Genomic DNA, 14830 nt, shown 5'->3' with positions numbered 1-14830 from the left:
AACCTTATACAATGTAACCGTCAACTTCCTTTCAACGCACAGCATTTAAATCAAATCAAATTGTATTAGTCATTTATTTGCTTCAACCACCGGCTTTTATTAGAGACTGGTGTTTATTTGCTCAAATGTGGAATTCTGTTTTCTTATACCATGATAAAGGCATTAAAGTTGTGGCCCGGTTGTTGTGGCCAAATAATAACATATTCTGTAGATTAGAACCAGCAGGGCAGAAATGGGACAGTCAACGAAAGCCAGCAAGACACGTCGGGGACAGGTTTTTTTTCTTCTGCTTATGTCTTTATACAGTCTAAGATGAAGTTGTCCCTACACAGACTCAGAATCAATCAAATGTATTTTATAAAGCCCTTTTTACATCAGCAGTTATTGTTGATAGATACCCGGACTAAAAGCCCAAAGAGAAAGCAATGCAGAGGCAGAAGCACAGTGGCTAGGAAAAAAACAACCCTCCAGGTGTGATATAGGGGCAACATTATTCTACATCCAGAAACTCAAAAGAACTATCTATTTCTATGGGAATCTGTTACACCCCATTTCCAAACCCAAACCTCTTCATATAATCATTCCCACATGCATGCAATGCTGTGATACTAACACACAGTAGCAGTCCTCTCCATGGATGACACCCAGTTCCATCAATTAACACCTAACATCTATAACCCATTATCTTATGCATGACTAGTAGATTCTGTCCAGCTGCCAAAACGCTACTGGCTGTGCTGTGTGCAGATGTTTGACTCATGATGATGATGTCATGTCCTCTGATGGTTTGGTTGATATAGAGCAGCTGCATGGTGGTGGGGAAGGTGCATGACATGCTGTGGCCTTGCTGTATAACAGTCTGACCGTATGTATTCTGGCACACTGTGACCCCTAGGACCTTGTGTGGGCTGAAGTCTATGATTGGGATGCCTATGTGAGGACATGAACTGGATACATAACTATTGATTTGTGTGTGTGTTGGAGTTATGACAACTAATCCAGGGTTTGGGTTCTGAAACGGGACCTTCCAGACCGTGTGTGTTTCTGTGTGTATCCTGTTGGATAGTGTGCCGTACTAGGTGCATGGGATTGGCCCTTTGACTCTCCTGTGATATGTTGTGGTGTCTTGGTTTGTCTTGTGTAAAGAGAGCTTGCAGTCTTTGCGCGCCTTAGCAAAGAATGGGTGTTTGTGTGTCTGTTTAAATCTTATACACACACACACACACACACACACACACACACACACACACACACACACACACACACACACACACACACACACACACACACACACACACACACACACACACACACACACACACCTGCTCTCCCTCTCTTCCTTGTTGCCCCTGCTTCTTTCTCTGATACTGACATCATAGAAAACAACTTAAGACTTGTCTGTGTAACGTAGCAAGACGTCTACACACACACTTTTATATGGAGGCACACACATTCAAAGCAAGTGTGCGCATGTCCTCAGATAATGTCATACTTTACACACTCTTGACAGACACTGAGGGTTAGCTGGTGCGTACTTGTAGATCTAACTGTGTGTTCACTCTGATTAATGCAGCCCTCCTGTATCATTTGGTAAGTTCACACATACAAATACATTCCTACAGTACTCACGCCACCTTTACCCTTAACTCTTTGCTCAGTAGTGTCGCCTTCAGGTAAAGTGTTCAAATTGGCACATTCTTAATCTGACTTGTTTTATAGGCTACCTCCTTTGGGGATGTACCAGATGTGATTGTCGAGCACTTCAGGAGAGGTGCTTATCTCTGAGATCTGGGGAGCGATCCCTGCTTGTCTCCTTGGAGTGGAGTTGGTTTTGTTGTGTAGGGGGCCATTTTCGATTGGTGTGACGTAGACAAGCCAGGACTGTATGATGAGGAGTCTGTCATTAGGTAATATGGATTTACTTGTCATGCTGTTTCTAACAATGTATTTTCTCTTCTTTCACTTTGCCTCTCCTCTACTCCATCTCTCTCTCTTGCCGTCCCACAGACTGGAGCAGACCTTGAGGATCCCTGGTAACTGGCCATCAGAACTGCCTGTTCCTACAACGGGACTCCTTTATACACAAGACATCTTTACTCACTTTATTCCTTTTTATTTTTCCTACGATACCAAGAGATCGATTGGACCATAAATGACGATTTAAAAAAAATCACACACAAAATCAGTTAACACACAACACAGAGGATTGCAAAACATTTTTGATTCAAAAAGGGTGTTCAAAAAGCACTCGCACATCTGAGCTGTCTTTGCTGCAGGTGCATGCTAACAATTGAATAACATGAGAAAAAAGAAGAAACGCGCACACGTTAGAGCTTTGTTGAAGGCCTTGAGGCCGATACGTAAAGCTTCATAAAGAACAGCGTTACTAGCAAGAGCAGTGTGCCGGTTTCTTCTTTTTTCTCATATTAAAAAAGGGGGAAAGAAAGACTGCGATGGTAGTATAAACGATGTATACAAAATATATATACTAGACAAATTAAGACTTGTTGTTTTTTTTCCTTTTTATAGCTTTTTTGTGGTTTTTCTTTTTGTGCTGATGAAGAGACACGAGGGCCATAGTTGGGACATTTTGTGGCCCATCCCTGTGCAGTCTGGGGTGCCTTTTTCCCCATCGCTGAGGATGGAGGAGCTAGCAACCAGCTGTAAACTGACCAAGCCCCAAGTCCCTGCTCCCAGACACAAGGGGCCCTACAGAGGACCACCACTGGGTCAGGGACTCACTGGCCTGTGGCTGCCTGGCTGGACATTGCTACTGGGATTTCAGATAGACAAACCCAAATGTGTGGACAGGATAGGACTGACTGGCTGCATTCTATGGCATTACTTGTGTGGAAGGGTTTGGAGACTGACCGCTTTTTGCACCTTTTCTCTCCAACCAACAACAAAAAAACAAAAAACAACTGAGACCCAGCTAATGTTTGCATTGACAGACACTGCCTCAACTTCAACCATTTCACTTCCATAAGCTTTCTAGCCTGCTGTTGATCAAGAAAAATTTAAAATATATATAAAATCCATATATTTTTGATTTATGTAAAAAAAAAAAAAAAAAAAAAATGAAAAATGTGTCCTGTGGCCTACTGTGTGTGTGTAAAGATGAGGAAGTTGCTGGTCTGTTGACTTTAGGAGTCAAACAGAGATCTTGATTGACACGTGAGGAGATCTACGTGAGTGTGTACATACCAGCCACCCAAGGACTCTGTGTTTTTGGGCTAAAGGGATTCTAACTGTCCACCAAAGCCTCACTACTCGTTTCTCCTTGCACTTCTCTCTCTTTCTTATTAGTTTCTCCTATGTTCTCTTTCCTCACCCTCCTTAAAATGCAGAAACGAACTTGCAACAACTTGCCTTTTTATTAGATTTTTCTCAGATAATACGTGTTCTTTTTTTCCGTTTAGAAATTTTTCAAATGCCGTGTTAATAGTGTAATATGGTTGTTCCATTGCGTTCTCTAAATTTCAATAGAAATAGCTTGTATGAAAAAATGAAACCAATGAAATGTGTTAAAAGGAGAAGTCAAGCATGATTTAGTGTGCCGGAGAGGGATGAGGTGGTTCTCGGCCCAGGTTTCTGGCTTGGCTATGATCTGGTACACAAGCCTTGGTGCCATGTGACTTAGGTACTTGAATGTTGGGTGTGGTTCTATTTTTGCAATATTGATTTTCATGAGATTATTAAAAAAATACTTGTGGGGGGGTTTAATAATTTTTTAGCTGTGCATGTTTTGTGTTGGAGGAATGCGTGGTGTGGGATGGGGGTCAGACGGGTGGGGTGGGATGGGGGTCAGACGGGTGGGGTGGGGGTGATGGTCCTGGTTAATGGGTATGTTTAAGCTATAGTAGACACTGGGTTAAGAGGGTGTGGGGCTGCTTTGAATGTAATTCACCTTCACACTACACTGCACAGGCTGAGCGGAGGCTACAGATGCTTTCCTCCCCCTGGTTATTTGATGACAGAACTTATCCTGGCATTTAGTTTTCATTGTTTCATTGGAATATATAGGATATAGAGTCCCACGTGGCCCCCTATTACTAACTGTAATGATTGAAAAATGAGAATGTTTGTGATGTTTTGGGGGCTGGAAATTAACTTGGTGATTTAGTGCCCATGTTATTCATCCTGATTTTCCTTTTTATCTTTTTTTGTGTATCTACAAGTATTGATATATAGAATGGTGATCATTTCCACATTTTATTTATTCCTGATTTTAGCCTTTAACATGAGGTGCTGTATTTGAGAATGGTATACGGTTATGATGTGTGTGTAGGTGTGGCAGGGTTTGCCCCGCCCCCTCTGCAGGGTCACTTGAGTGATGAGGGGGTCAGGGGTCGATTGTGAGTTTTCACCATACCTCCTGATAGTTACCAGTATAACATTGTGATGTTTCAGACCATACCGTGAGCATAATCTTCAATAAAGGATGGATACATTTAGATGAAATTATGTTCTGTGTGTTATTGTTCAGTCCTGCATGGGTGTATACACACACACACAATTTAGTGTTGGGATTTTGGGTTGTCCTGTTATCAAACTGATAAAATGGTGACTTTATATTAATGACATCTGTTTTGTCATAGTGTTTATAGTACAGTTGTGCCAGAAGAAATTGCACATACATCATAATCTAAAGATGTATCACTCACAATTCTAATCTTCTGATTCTAGGGAAATGTGGCTGCATTCAGTCTTAAAGTTAACTCGATGTATTCAAGCCCATTGCATTCAAACCAACAAATAGAGCAAGAGGATAATCTCTGACCACACGTTTACAACTCTCCAATTTCCCACATTCCGGGGGAGTTGTACTATGGACCCTGTGACTAGAGCTACCTTTTATAGAGTGTTGTTTGAATGAATGATTACAAGGAGTCAGTTAATCTCAGCAAAGGATTTAGAAGTAGACGGGCACATGTTCCAAGAAATGAGCTCCGGTACAGCCAACGGTAACAGTATGGAACTGGGGGAGTGCATCCAAAACGCGGGCTTCCATGAGGATGACGAGACAGAGGATGCTGTTGGTGGAGACGAAGAGAACAGGACTTCGACGGTCAAGATGTCCCCGGGTAGAGAGGAGGATACTTATACCCAAATCAAACCTTACGCGGGCATGCCTAAAGAGGTCCTGCTTTTATATTCAGTCCAAGCTCGCTACCGACTGCCCCGGCAGATCCTGTTCTGGCTGACCATTGTGTGCACCTTGGCGCTGGTAGCACTGACCATCACGGTGATCGTTATGTCGCCCCGTTGCCTCAGCTGGTGGCAGTCGTCTCCTGTGTACCAGATATACCCACGTTCCTTCAAGGACTCAGACAGCGATGGTATCGGAGACCTCAAAGGTAGTATATTCCTAATGATTTAGAGTATTCTATTTTCTTGTAGCCTACTTGGTGTTCATATTCATTACTAATTCATAAAACTTTGGTTCGCACCGTGAGCACTATCCAACTCCTATGAATTATGGTGCATATTACTAGGCCTATGGCTACACCATTCTATTTGATGAGTCTATTTAAGAACATAATAAGTGCTTTCATGGAGTCATTACCACCGGGTATTGAAGTCAGAGGATTGTTGTTCCTGCTTTGAATTGCACTTGTTTTACGCATCACTCGTTTTACAGGCTTACATTAGGTGGTCATTAACATCAGTCTCCAAACATCCCCTCATATTTCCCGTAATCAAGGATACATAACATCCTGAGCAACAAACCCGTTACAGGCCCAATACTCTTACTGTAGCCTTCCTCTATAAGAACTACCACAGCTCCAGCTAAGAGGTCTGGTCCTTTATGGTACAGTAGATATTGGGCTCCTGAGGGGCGCAGCGGTCTAAGGCACTGCATCTCAGTGCTAGAGGCATCACCACAGACACCCTGGTTCGAATCCAGGCTGTATAACAACTAGCCGTGATTGGGAGTCTCGTCGGGCGGCGCACAATTGGCCTAGCGTCGTCCATGTTTGGCCGGTGTAGGCCGTCATTGTAAATAAGAATTTGACTTGCCTAGTTACATAGATTAAAGCCAAACCTTGAATATTGCACAATAACCATATAGAGAGTTAGTGTCAAATTTCAGAAAGCTAAGAATTATGTGTGTCAGAGTTCTAAGGTTCATGCACGGACATTTAGTTTAGCCACTGTTGATTAACATTGCTGCACCTTATGTTCAGGCATCTTGGATAAACTGGATCACTTTCAGTACCTGAACATCAAGGCCATTTGGATCAGCCCGTTCTACAAGTCTCCCATGAAAGACTTTGGCTATGATGTGGAAGACTTTAGAGACATCGATCCACTCTTTGGCTCCATGCAAGACTTTGATGACCTCCTCGCTGCCATGCATGACAAAGGTGAGCAATTTGGACAAAATATGTATATTTTTATAGCTGTAGTGGTAGTACAATTCCTCACTTATTTTCCACCGCTCTCCTAAGTGTCACCTTTGACCTCTCTTCCCCCAGGGTTGAAGCTGATCATGGATTTTATCCCTAACCATACCAGTGACACGCACCAGTGGTTCAACCTCAGCAGTAGTGGACATGCACAGTACAAAGACTACTATATCTGGGCCAACTGCAATACTACCCACGCCCCCAACAACTGGGTGAGGATCATTTTCACTCTGTCATTGATTATCATTATTTAAGTTCTATTTGTAGAGGGATGACCAGAACAGAGTATTAACCAAATAACTGTACTCCCCTGTGTGTATGTGTGTGTCTTCGACCCAGGTGAGTGTGTTTGGGAACTCCTCCTGGACATATGTTGAGGAGAGGCAGCAGTGTTACTACCACCAGTTCCTCAAGGAGCAACCCGACCTCAACTTCCGCAACCCACATGTTCGGAGAGAGATGACTGTAAGATATTACTCATGCGCACACACACACAATATGTGGCCCATCTAAAGACATGTTCCGAACTTTGGCGACTAGTAAATATTTTTGAAACCTCTCGCTTTGGGCTGGATGTGTCTGTGTAGTTTATACATGCATAATCTATGAGCAGAATTACTGTGTTACCTCAATTAGCCACAAAATCCCTAGTATGAAAGCGACAAGTTTTTTGGAAGCTGTGCCATTTTCCCTACATTTACCCCTGTGGGCCAGCCCTAGAACCCAAACAATTCCAGTTGTAGACAATGAGCTTCAGCCCCTTGCCATTTAAGTGACAGAAAACAAGATACAAACAGCAGAGCGAGAGCAATGACACGGTGCACGTATCTGCACATATGTGACGTAGTACGCCATTTTCGGGGACCACTTTTGGCTCATGAGCGCTACTTTCAGAACTATTGGCAAAAAAGTATACAAAATAATCTCTTTAATCAAATAATGATACATTTATCATGTTATAGACATGATTTATTTCCTAGCTATAAGACCCAGTTTCCAAAGGAATGATAGAGTGAGAGGGGGGGGGCTGAGTGATGAATGAGAGTGAGAGTGGCTTGGCCCTGTTTTAGGTGATGATTGACGTGCTGTGTGAATTAGGAACAGAGAGGAATTGTTTTCAGCCCCATTCACCTCCTCTAGTCTCTTCTCACGTGAGTCTACCTAGGCCGGGGCAAGAGGGAGTCTGGTGTCCCTCTCATGTCACAGAGAAGCCTTTATACTCAGTTAGCTGGCATAGTAAGGTTTACCCGAGAGAAAATAATCCAGGCCATCTCCTATGTTCACGCAAGTACAAAACTGGGATCTCAGCAGCCTTTACCAATGTGTTGCTACATTTGCTGTGGTTATTGATTGATGTTATATCCTCTGCTTCAGTGGCCAGGTCTCTGAGTAGTTACTATGGTTTTTACAACTAGAGTCAGAAAGCCCAAAGTGCAGGACACAGACCATGTATAACCAGTGTATACCTGTGTTTTATCTATTGATGAGTGACTAGGTGTGCCAAGTGACATCTGTGGACCTTAGTTATGAGAACAAGCAGACATTATACTGGACATGAGTTACAATGAGTTACAATCAATACATTCATGTTGAAATAACTATCATATGTACACTGAAGAAAAACATAAATGCAACATGCAACAATTTCAAAGATTTTTACTGAGTTACAGTTCATATGGAAATTAGTCAATTGAAATAAACGGCATACATGCTGTCTCCCATTTGCTCGGTACAATTGAAACCGGAATTAATACTTGAAGAGCACACTTCTCCAGTGTGCCAGTGGCCATCGAAGGTGAGCATTTGCCCACTGAAGTTGGTTACGATGCAGAACTGCAGTCAGGTTAAAACCCTGGTAAGGACGATAAGCATGCAGATGAGCTTCCCTGAGATGGGTTTCTGATAGTTTGTGCAGAAATTCTTTGGTTGTGCAAACCCATAGTTGCATCAGCTGTCTGGGCGACTGGTCTCAGATGATCCAGCAGGTGAAGATGCCAGATGTGGAGGTCCTGGGTTAGTGTGGTTGTATTATTATTATTTTTTCACCTATATGTGGTCTGCATTTGTAAGGCTGGTTGGACATACTGCTAAATTCTCTAAAACGGTATTGGAGAGGCTGCTTATGGTATAGAAATAAATATTAAATTATCTGGCAACAGCTCTGGAGGACATTCCTGCCAATTGCATGCTTCCTCAAAACTTGAAACGTCTGTGGCATGGTGTTGTGACAAAACTGCACATTTGAGTGACATTTTATTGTCCCAGCACAAGGTGCACCTGTGTAATGATCATTCTGTTTAATCAGCTTCTTCATAAGCCACACCTGTCAGGTGGATGGATTATCTTGGAAAAGGAGAAATGCTCACGAACATTGATGTAAGCTTTCTGTGAGTTTACACAATTTCTGCTGTGTTTTATTTCAACTCATGAAACATGGGAACAACACTTTACATGTTGCATTTATATTTTTCATTCAGTGTTTATACAGTTGAAGTCGGAAGTTTACATACACTTATGTTGGAGTCACTAAAACTCGTTTTTCAACCTCTCCACAAATGTCTTGTTAACAAACTATAGTTTTGGCAAGTTGGTTAGGACATCTACTTTGTGCATGACACAAGTAATTTTTCCAACAATTGTTTACAGACAGATTATTTCACTTATAATTCACTGTATCACAATTCTAGTTGGTCAGAAGTTTACATACACTAAGTTGACTGTGTCTTTCAACAGCTTGGAAAATTCCAGAAAATTATGTCATGGATTTAGAAGCTTCTGATAGGCTAATTGACATCATTTGAGTCAATTGGAGGTATTTCAAGGCCTTCCTTCACACTCAGTGCCTCTTTGCTTGACATCATGGGAAAATCAAAAGAAATCAGCCAAGATTGTCTGGTTCATCCTTGGGAGCAATTTCCAAATGCCTGAAGGTATCATGTTCATCTGTACAAACAATAGTATAAACACCATGCACCCATGCAGCCGTCATACCGCTCAGGAAGGAGATGCGTTCTGTCTTTGTACTTTGGTGCGGAAAGTGCAAATCAATCCCAGAACAGCAAAGGACCTTGTGAAGATGTTGGAGGAAACAGGTACAAAGTATCTATATCCACAGTAAAACGAGTCCTATATCGACATAACCTGAACGGCCACTCAGCAAGGAAGAAGCCACTGCTCCAAAACCGTCATAACAAAGCCAGACTACGGTTTGCAACTGTACATGGGGACAAAGATCATACTTTTTGGAGAAATGTCCTCTGGTTTGATGAAACAAAAATAGAACTGTTTGGCCATAATGACCATCGTTATTTTTGGAGGAAAAAGGGGGAGGCTTGCAAGCCAAAGAACACCATCCCAACCGTGAAGTACGGGGCTGGCAGCATCATGTTGTGGGGGTACTTTGCTGCAGGAGGGACAGGTGCACTTCACAAAATAGATGGCTCCATGAGGGAGGACAATTATGTGGATATATTGAAGCAAGACCTCAGTCAGGAAGTTAAAGCTTGGTCGCAAATGGGTCTTCCAAATGAACAATGACCCCAAGCATACTTCCAAAGTTGTGGCAAAATGGCTTAAGGACAACAAAGTCAAGGTATTGGAGTGGCCATCACAAAGCCCTGACCTCAATCCTATAGGACATTTGTGGGCAGAAATTAAAAAGCATGTGCAAGCAAGAAGGCCTACAAACCTGACTCAGTTACACCAGCTCTGTCAGGAGGAATGGGCCAAAATTCACCCAACTTATTGTGGGAAGCTTGTGGAAGGTTACCTGAAACATTTGACCTAAGTTAAACAATTTAAAGGCAATGCTACCAAATACTAATTGAGTGTATGTAAACTTCTGACCCACTGGGAATGTGATGAAAGAAATAAAAGCTGAACTAAATCATTTTCTCTATTATTCTGATATTTCATATTCTTAGGATCACCACTTTATTTTAACTGACCTAAGACAGGGATTTTTTCTAGGATTAAATGCAAGGAAATGTGAAGAAAAAAAACTGAGCCCTGCTTTCTTCACGCTGCAGATTTTCTATGTGATTTTAAAAGCCATAGGCCCTGTATAACTGCTTCCGTTCATCTCTCTCTTCAGGAGATTGTTCGTTTCTGGCTGGAGAAGGGAGTGGATGGGTTCCGTATGGACGCTGTGAAGCACATCCTCGAGGCCAAGCACCTGAGGGATGAGCCCCAAGTGGACCCACAACAAGATCCTGTAAGCATCATTTCAGCCCATATACCTCTGATCGTGGGGTAGGCTGTACCAGATTTTCCCCCGAATCACTCTTGTGAATTATATACAGAGAAAAGGCCTGACAAAATGAGTATGTTTTAATGTAAAGTGACGCCTAACAACATTACTTCATCACAGAGTAATAGCATGGGCATACTATAACAGGCTACTAGATTGTTCAGCATAGGGGAATGAACTTTCCCCTGGAGAGAACGAGAGGCCAGGCTTTCTGATAGGCTACGTTCTCACAGGGAAGGGATTACTAGGAGCATATTTCTCTGGATTTAAGAGTCACCGTTATTTTCCTAATTCGGCACAATTACACCAAGCCTCAGCGGTAGCACAGTAACTAGAGAAGGATTGTGGAGGAAGTAACCTCCACTGATACCATCTCTCCCGTCTTCTCTCTCTCCCCCCTCTGGCCCTGGTTTTCCTCTTTCCTCCCCTCTCTCACCCATTTCAGGATACAATTGACACAGAGTTTGAGCTCCACCATGACTACACCACCACTCAGTTAGGGCTGCATGATATCCTGCAGGCCTGGAGGGGAGAAATGGACGTCTACAGTAGAGAGCCAGGCCGATACAGGTATCCCACTATCCATTTCACCTTCCATAATTTGTCAGTAACCCTTTATACATGTGTAATACTGCTGTTATTGGCCTCCTGGGTGGTACAGTGGTTAAGGGCGCTGTACTGCAGCACCAGCTGTGCCATCAGAGTCCCTGGGTTCGCCCCCAGGCTCTGTCGTAACCGGCCGCGACCGAGAGGTCCGTGGGGCGACGCACAATTGGCCTAGCGTCGTCCGGGCTAGGGAGGGCTTGGTCGGTAGGGATATCCTTGTCTCATCGCACACCAGCGACTCCTGTGGCGGGCCGGGCGCAGTGCGCGCTAACCAAGGTTGCCAGGTGCACGGTGTACCCTCCGACACATTGGTGCGGCTGGCTTCCGGGTTGGATGCGCGCTGTGTTTAGAAGCAGTACGGCTGGTTGGGTTGTGTATCGGAGGACGCATGACTTTCAACCTTCGTCTCTCCCGAGCCCGTACAGGAGTTGTAGCGATGAGACAAGATAGTAGCTACTACAACAATTGGATACCACGAAATTGGGGAGAAAAGGAGTAAAACTAAAAAAAATATTTAAAAAATACTGCTGTTATTACTCCAGTAACAACATTATTATAAACATGTTGTACATTGTACTACCTAGGTATAATGGAAACTTAATATCAAGTGCTACAGATTTTTCATATTCTGACTCACCTTGAAGTTGGTGGTATATTTCAATTTGTATTGTCCTAACGTCCAACAGGTTTATGGTAGCTGAGTCCTATGACTATGAGGAGACTGACAAGACCATGATGTACTATGGGACACCCTACGTTAAAGAGAGCGACTTCCCTTTCAACTTCTATCTGATGGACCTGCCAACTAATCTGACTGGAACTGGGGCTCAAGGCCTGGTCAATCTGTGGATGGCCAACATGCCAGTAGGGAAATGGCCAAACTGGGTGGTAAGTGGTTAGAAAAACAGAACTTGTCAACATCAGACATGTAAAAATGCAGTGTAACATTATGAGATAGCAGATACAAAGCTGTATTGATAAGAATTGCACATCAAAAACAGCATTTCCCCCTGAGGAATGGTTCCATTCTGTCTTTAGGTTGGGAACCACGATAAACCTCGTATCTCCTCCAGTGTTGGCCAGGAGTACATTAAAGTCATCAACATGCTACTGCTCACCCTGCCCGGCACACCCACCACTTACTATGGAGAGGAGATAGGCATGATGAACATCAATGTGACCATTGACGAGATCCAGGATCCCTTTGGAAAGTTTAACCCTGTAAGTGTACCGAACCTAGAATGCATCCACTGAAGTCAAATGTTTTGAACGTTGATAGAAATGTCATGGCTGACATGATTCCATATTCTACATGACAGACCATTGTAGCTCTTTCTACACAATATATTTATATTTGAACATTCTGTAACAGTTGAACATTTTATTGAACAAGCCCTTGGTCTACAGTAGGATCAGCACGGAACCTGTTCTGGGCCTGCTTGTACAACAGTCAACATCTAGGACTCTAATGCTGACACATGTGCCTGTTCCATGCTGTAGAATGCCAGTCGTGACCCTCAGAGGTCCCCCATGCAGTGGAGTGATGGGCCGAATGCTGGCTTCAGTGATGCCAATCATACCTGGCTGCCTTTGCACCCACACCACACAACAGTTAATGTGGAGGTAGAGTACACTCCTCTTTTAGTGATGAGATCTGGGTTATACTCCTGAGTGAAACAGTCATGAGCGCAGTGGAACATTGAAACAACAGTCTCTCCAGGATTCCGTGTTCCGTGTAAAATCAACAATTCCCTGCATATTATTAGCGTTTTATATTTGAGTAATTTAGCACAGGGTTTCCCAAAGTTGGTCCTGGGGCCTCAGCTTTCGGTTTTTGCCCTAGCTCTTACACAGCTCATTCAAGAAACCAACTCATCAACAAGCTTTGATGATTTGAATCAGCTGTGTAGTGCTAGGGCAAAAACCAGAACGTGCACCTGGGGGAACCGAGTTTGGGAACGTTGATTTAGCAGACGCTCTTATCCAGAGCGACTTACAGGAGTAGTTAGAGGTAAGTGCCTTAAGGGCACAGACATATGTTTCACCTAGTTGGCTCAGGGAAACGAACCAGCAAACCTTCGGTTACTGGCCCAACGCTCTTAACCGCTAGGCTACCTGCCACCCCTATTATGAAAGGGCATGCTAATTTGACCAATCACTGCACCATTTCTGCATTAAACAGGCAAATCGTCACAATATCGTCTCATAAAAATGACCCATTACCGCAATACATAAAGAGGCCTCGCAATTTCAACTAATCATTGCACATTTACTGCATGGTATGGTTCAATCAAGCCACACATCAACAAACTTTTCCCCTCGTCAGCGCATTTTCGCGACAAATTGGACAAAATCATTGCATATCACCATGCAAAATGTCAGAATTGCTGCAGCAAAATCAAGCAGTTTTGCGCACAAATACAGTATCATGAAAACCTGGTGGGACTGAAAAGAACAGTATTATGAGGTTGTCTGTATAGTAGTTCACTGTCATCAGATTGATACAATCAATCCTCTGTTCTATTCTCCATGCCCTCTCCAGGCTCAGCAGAAAGACAGCGGGTCGGTTCTGTCTCAGTACCGGGCCCTGAGTCTCCTGCGACAGGCCCAGCTGCCTCTCCATCGGGGTTGGATGTGCTACATCTGGAGCGATGCGGATGTCTTTGCCTTTCTGAGGGAGATAGACGGCTTGGACAAGGCCTTCCTCGTGGTGCTCAACTTTGGAGCGGACTCTGTTATAAACCTCTCGGCCATAACAGAGTTGCCGGAGCAGCTAACACTTCATATGAGTACCAAGCAGGAAAACTATGGGATGCCGGTGATTAAATCTTCAATTGCCACGGCGCGAGGGGAGGGGCTGCTACTTGAGTACTCCACCCACATGCGGTTCAACCCTGGCCACGCCTCTCAGTGTTTTGTCTCAGAGAAGGCCTGCTATCTGGGAGTCTTGGACATTCTGTATAAGTGCTGAGTACTGCAGCGTCATAGTGGGAGGAGAAATCACCATGTCCTCGACAATCAAATGTGTTATGATGAGACTGGCTGTGATTGAGTCAGTGTATGTTCAAATAAGTTGACTGTTTGTTCAAAAGGTTTATTTGTTCTCATTAAAAACGGCATTAATTTTCCAAATGTCATTCTCTTCTCACCACAAATATGCAGATGAAACAACTTACTTGCAGTTCTCACCCTTCTAATGTCACGACTGTCATACTGCAGATCAGGGGTGTCACTCATTTGTCCCCGGGGGCCGCATTCGGTCTTAACGAGGTCCGGGTGCTGCATTGAAAATGTGTTATTTCCTCACTGTCAAAATGAGCAAAAGATAGTCCTCTATCCAGTGAGTTGGACACAGTCCAGAAACTGTATAAATGTATGTCTGTTATCATTACTACACTGTTTTGATTTGGTTTTAGTCATTTTAAAGTATACTGAACAAAAATATAAACGCAACATATAAAGTGTTAAAAGATCCCAGAAATGTTCCATCAGCACAAAAAGCTTATTTCTCCACAATGTTGGGCACAAATGTGTTTAAATCCCTGTTAGTGAGCATTTCTCTTTT

The 14830-nt window shown here is 43.3% G+C and overlaps 2 protein-coding genes across 3 annotated transcripts in view; both read left to right on the top strand.

Annotated features, from left to right (window-relative positions):
- ppm1ba (protein phosphatase, Mg2+/Mn2+ dependent, 1Ba) overlaps positions 1-3780 on the top strand; it is a 45249-nt gene extending 41469 nt beyond the window's left edge. Inside the window, exons 6-7 of one of the 2 annotated variants that reach the window (XM_052477981.1) lie at positions 1574-1590; positions 2008-3780. In XM_052477981.1, the coding sequence (XP_052333941.1) occupies positions 1574-1590; position 2008 (18 nt within the window). In that variant the 3' untranslated portion in view covers positions 2009-3780. The remainder of the gene's footprint in view (positions 1-1573; positions 1591-2007) is intronic. The other variant, XM_035801098.2, reaches the window with a different exon arrangement.
- A 993-nt stretch (positions 3781-4773) lies between these two features.
- On the top strand, positions 4774-14829 carry slc3a1 (solute carrier family 3 member 1). The gene is made up of 10 exons (XM_035801096.2): positions 4774-5357; positions 6189-6368; positions 6480-6622; positions 6750-6875; positions 10504-10623; positions 11105-11229; positions 11952-12153; positions 12304-12486; positions 12766-12888; positions 13808-14829. Exons 1-10 carry the CDS (start codon positions 4877-4879, stop codon positions 14234-14236), a joined length of 2112 nt encoding a protein of 703 aa, XP_035656989.1. The 5' UTR covers positions 4774-4876; the 3' UTR covers positions 14237-14829.
- The last annotated feature ends 1 nt before the right edge of the window (position 14830 follows it).

The sequence above is a fragment of the Oncorhynchus keta genome, chromosome 24 (assembly GCF_023373465.1).
Source record: "Oncorhynchus keta strain PuntledgeMale-10-30-2019 chromosome 24, Oket_V2, whole genome shotgun sequence".
Taxonomy (NCBI): domain Eukaryota; kingdom Metazoa; phylum Chordata; class Actinopteri; order Salmoniformes; family Salmonidae; genus Oncorhynchus; species Oncorhynchus keta.
The sequence above is the reverse complement of the archived record's forward strand: the minus strand, read 5'-3'. Positions and strand labels throughout refer to the sequence as shown.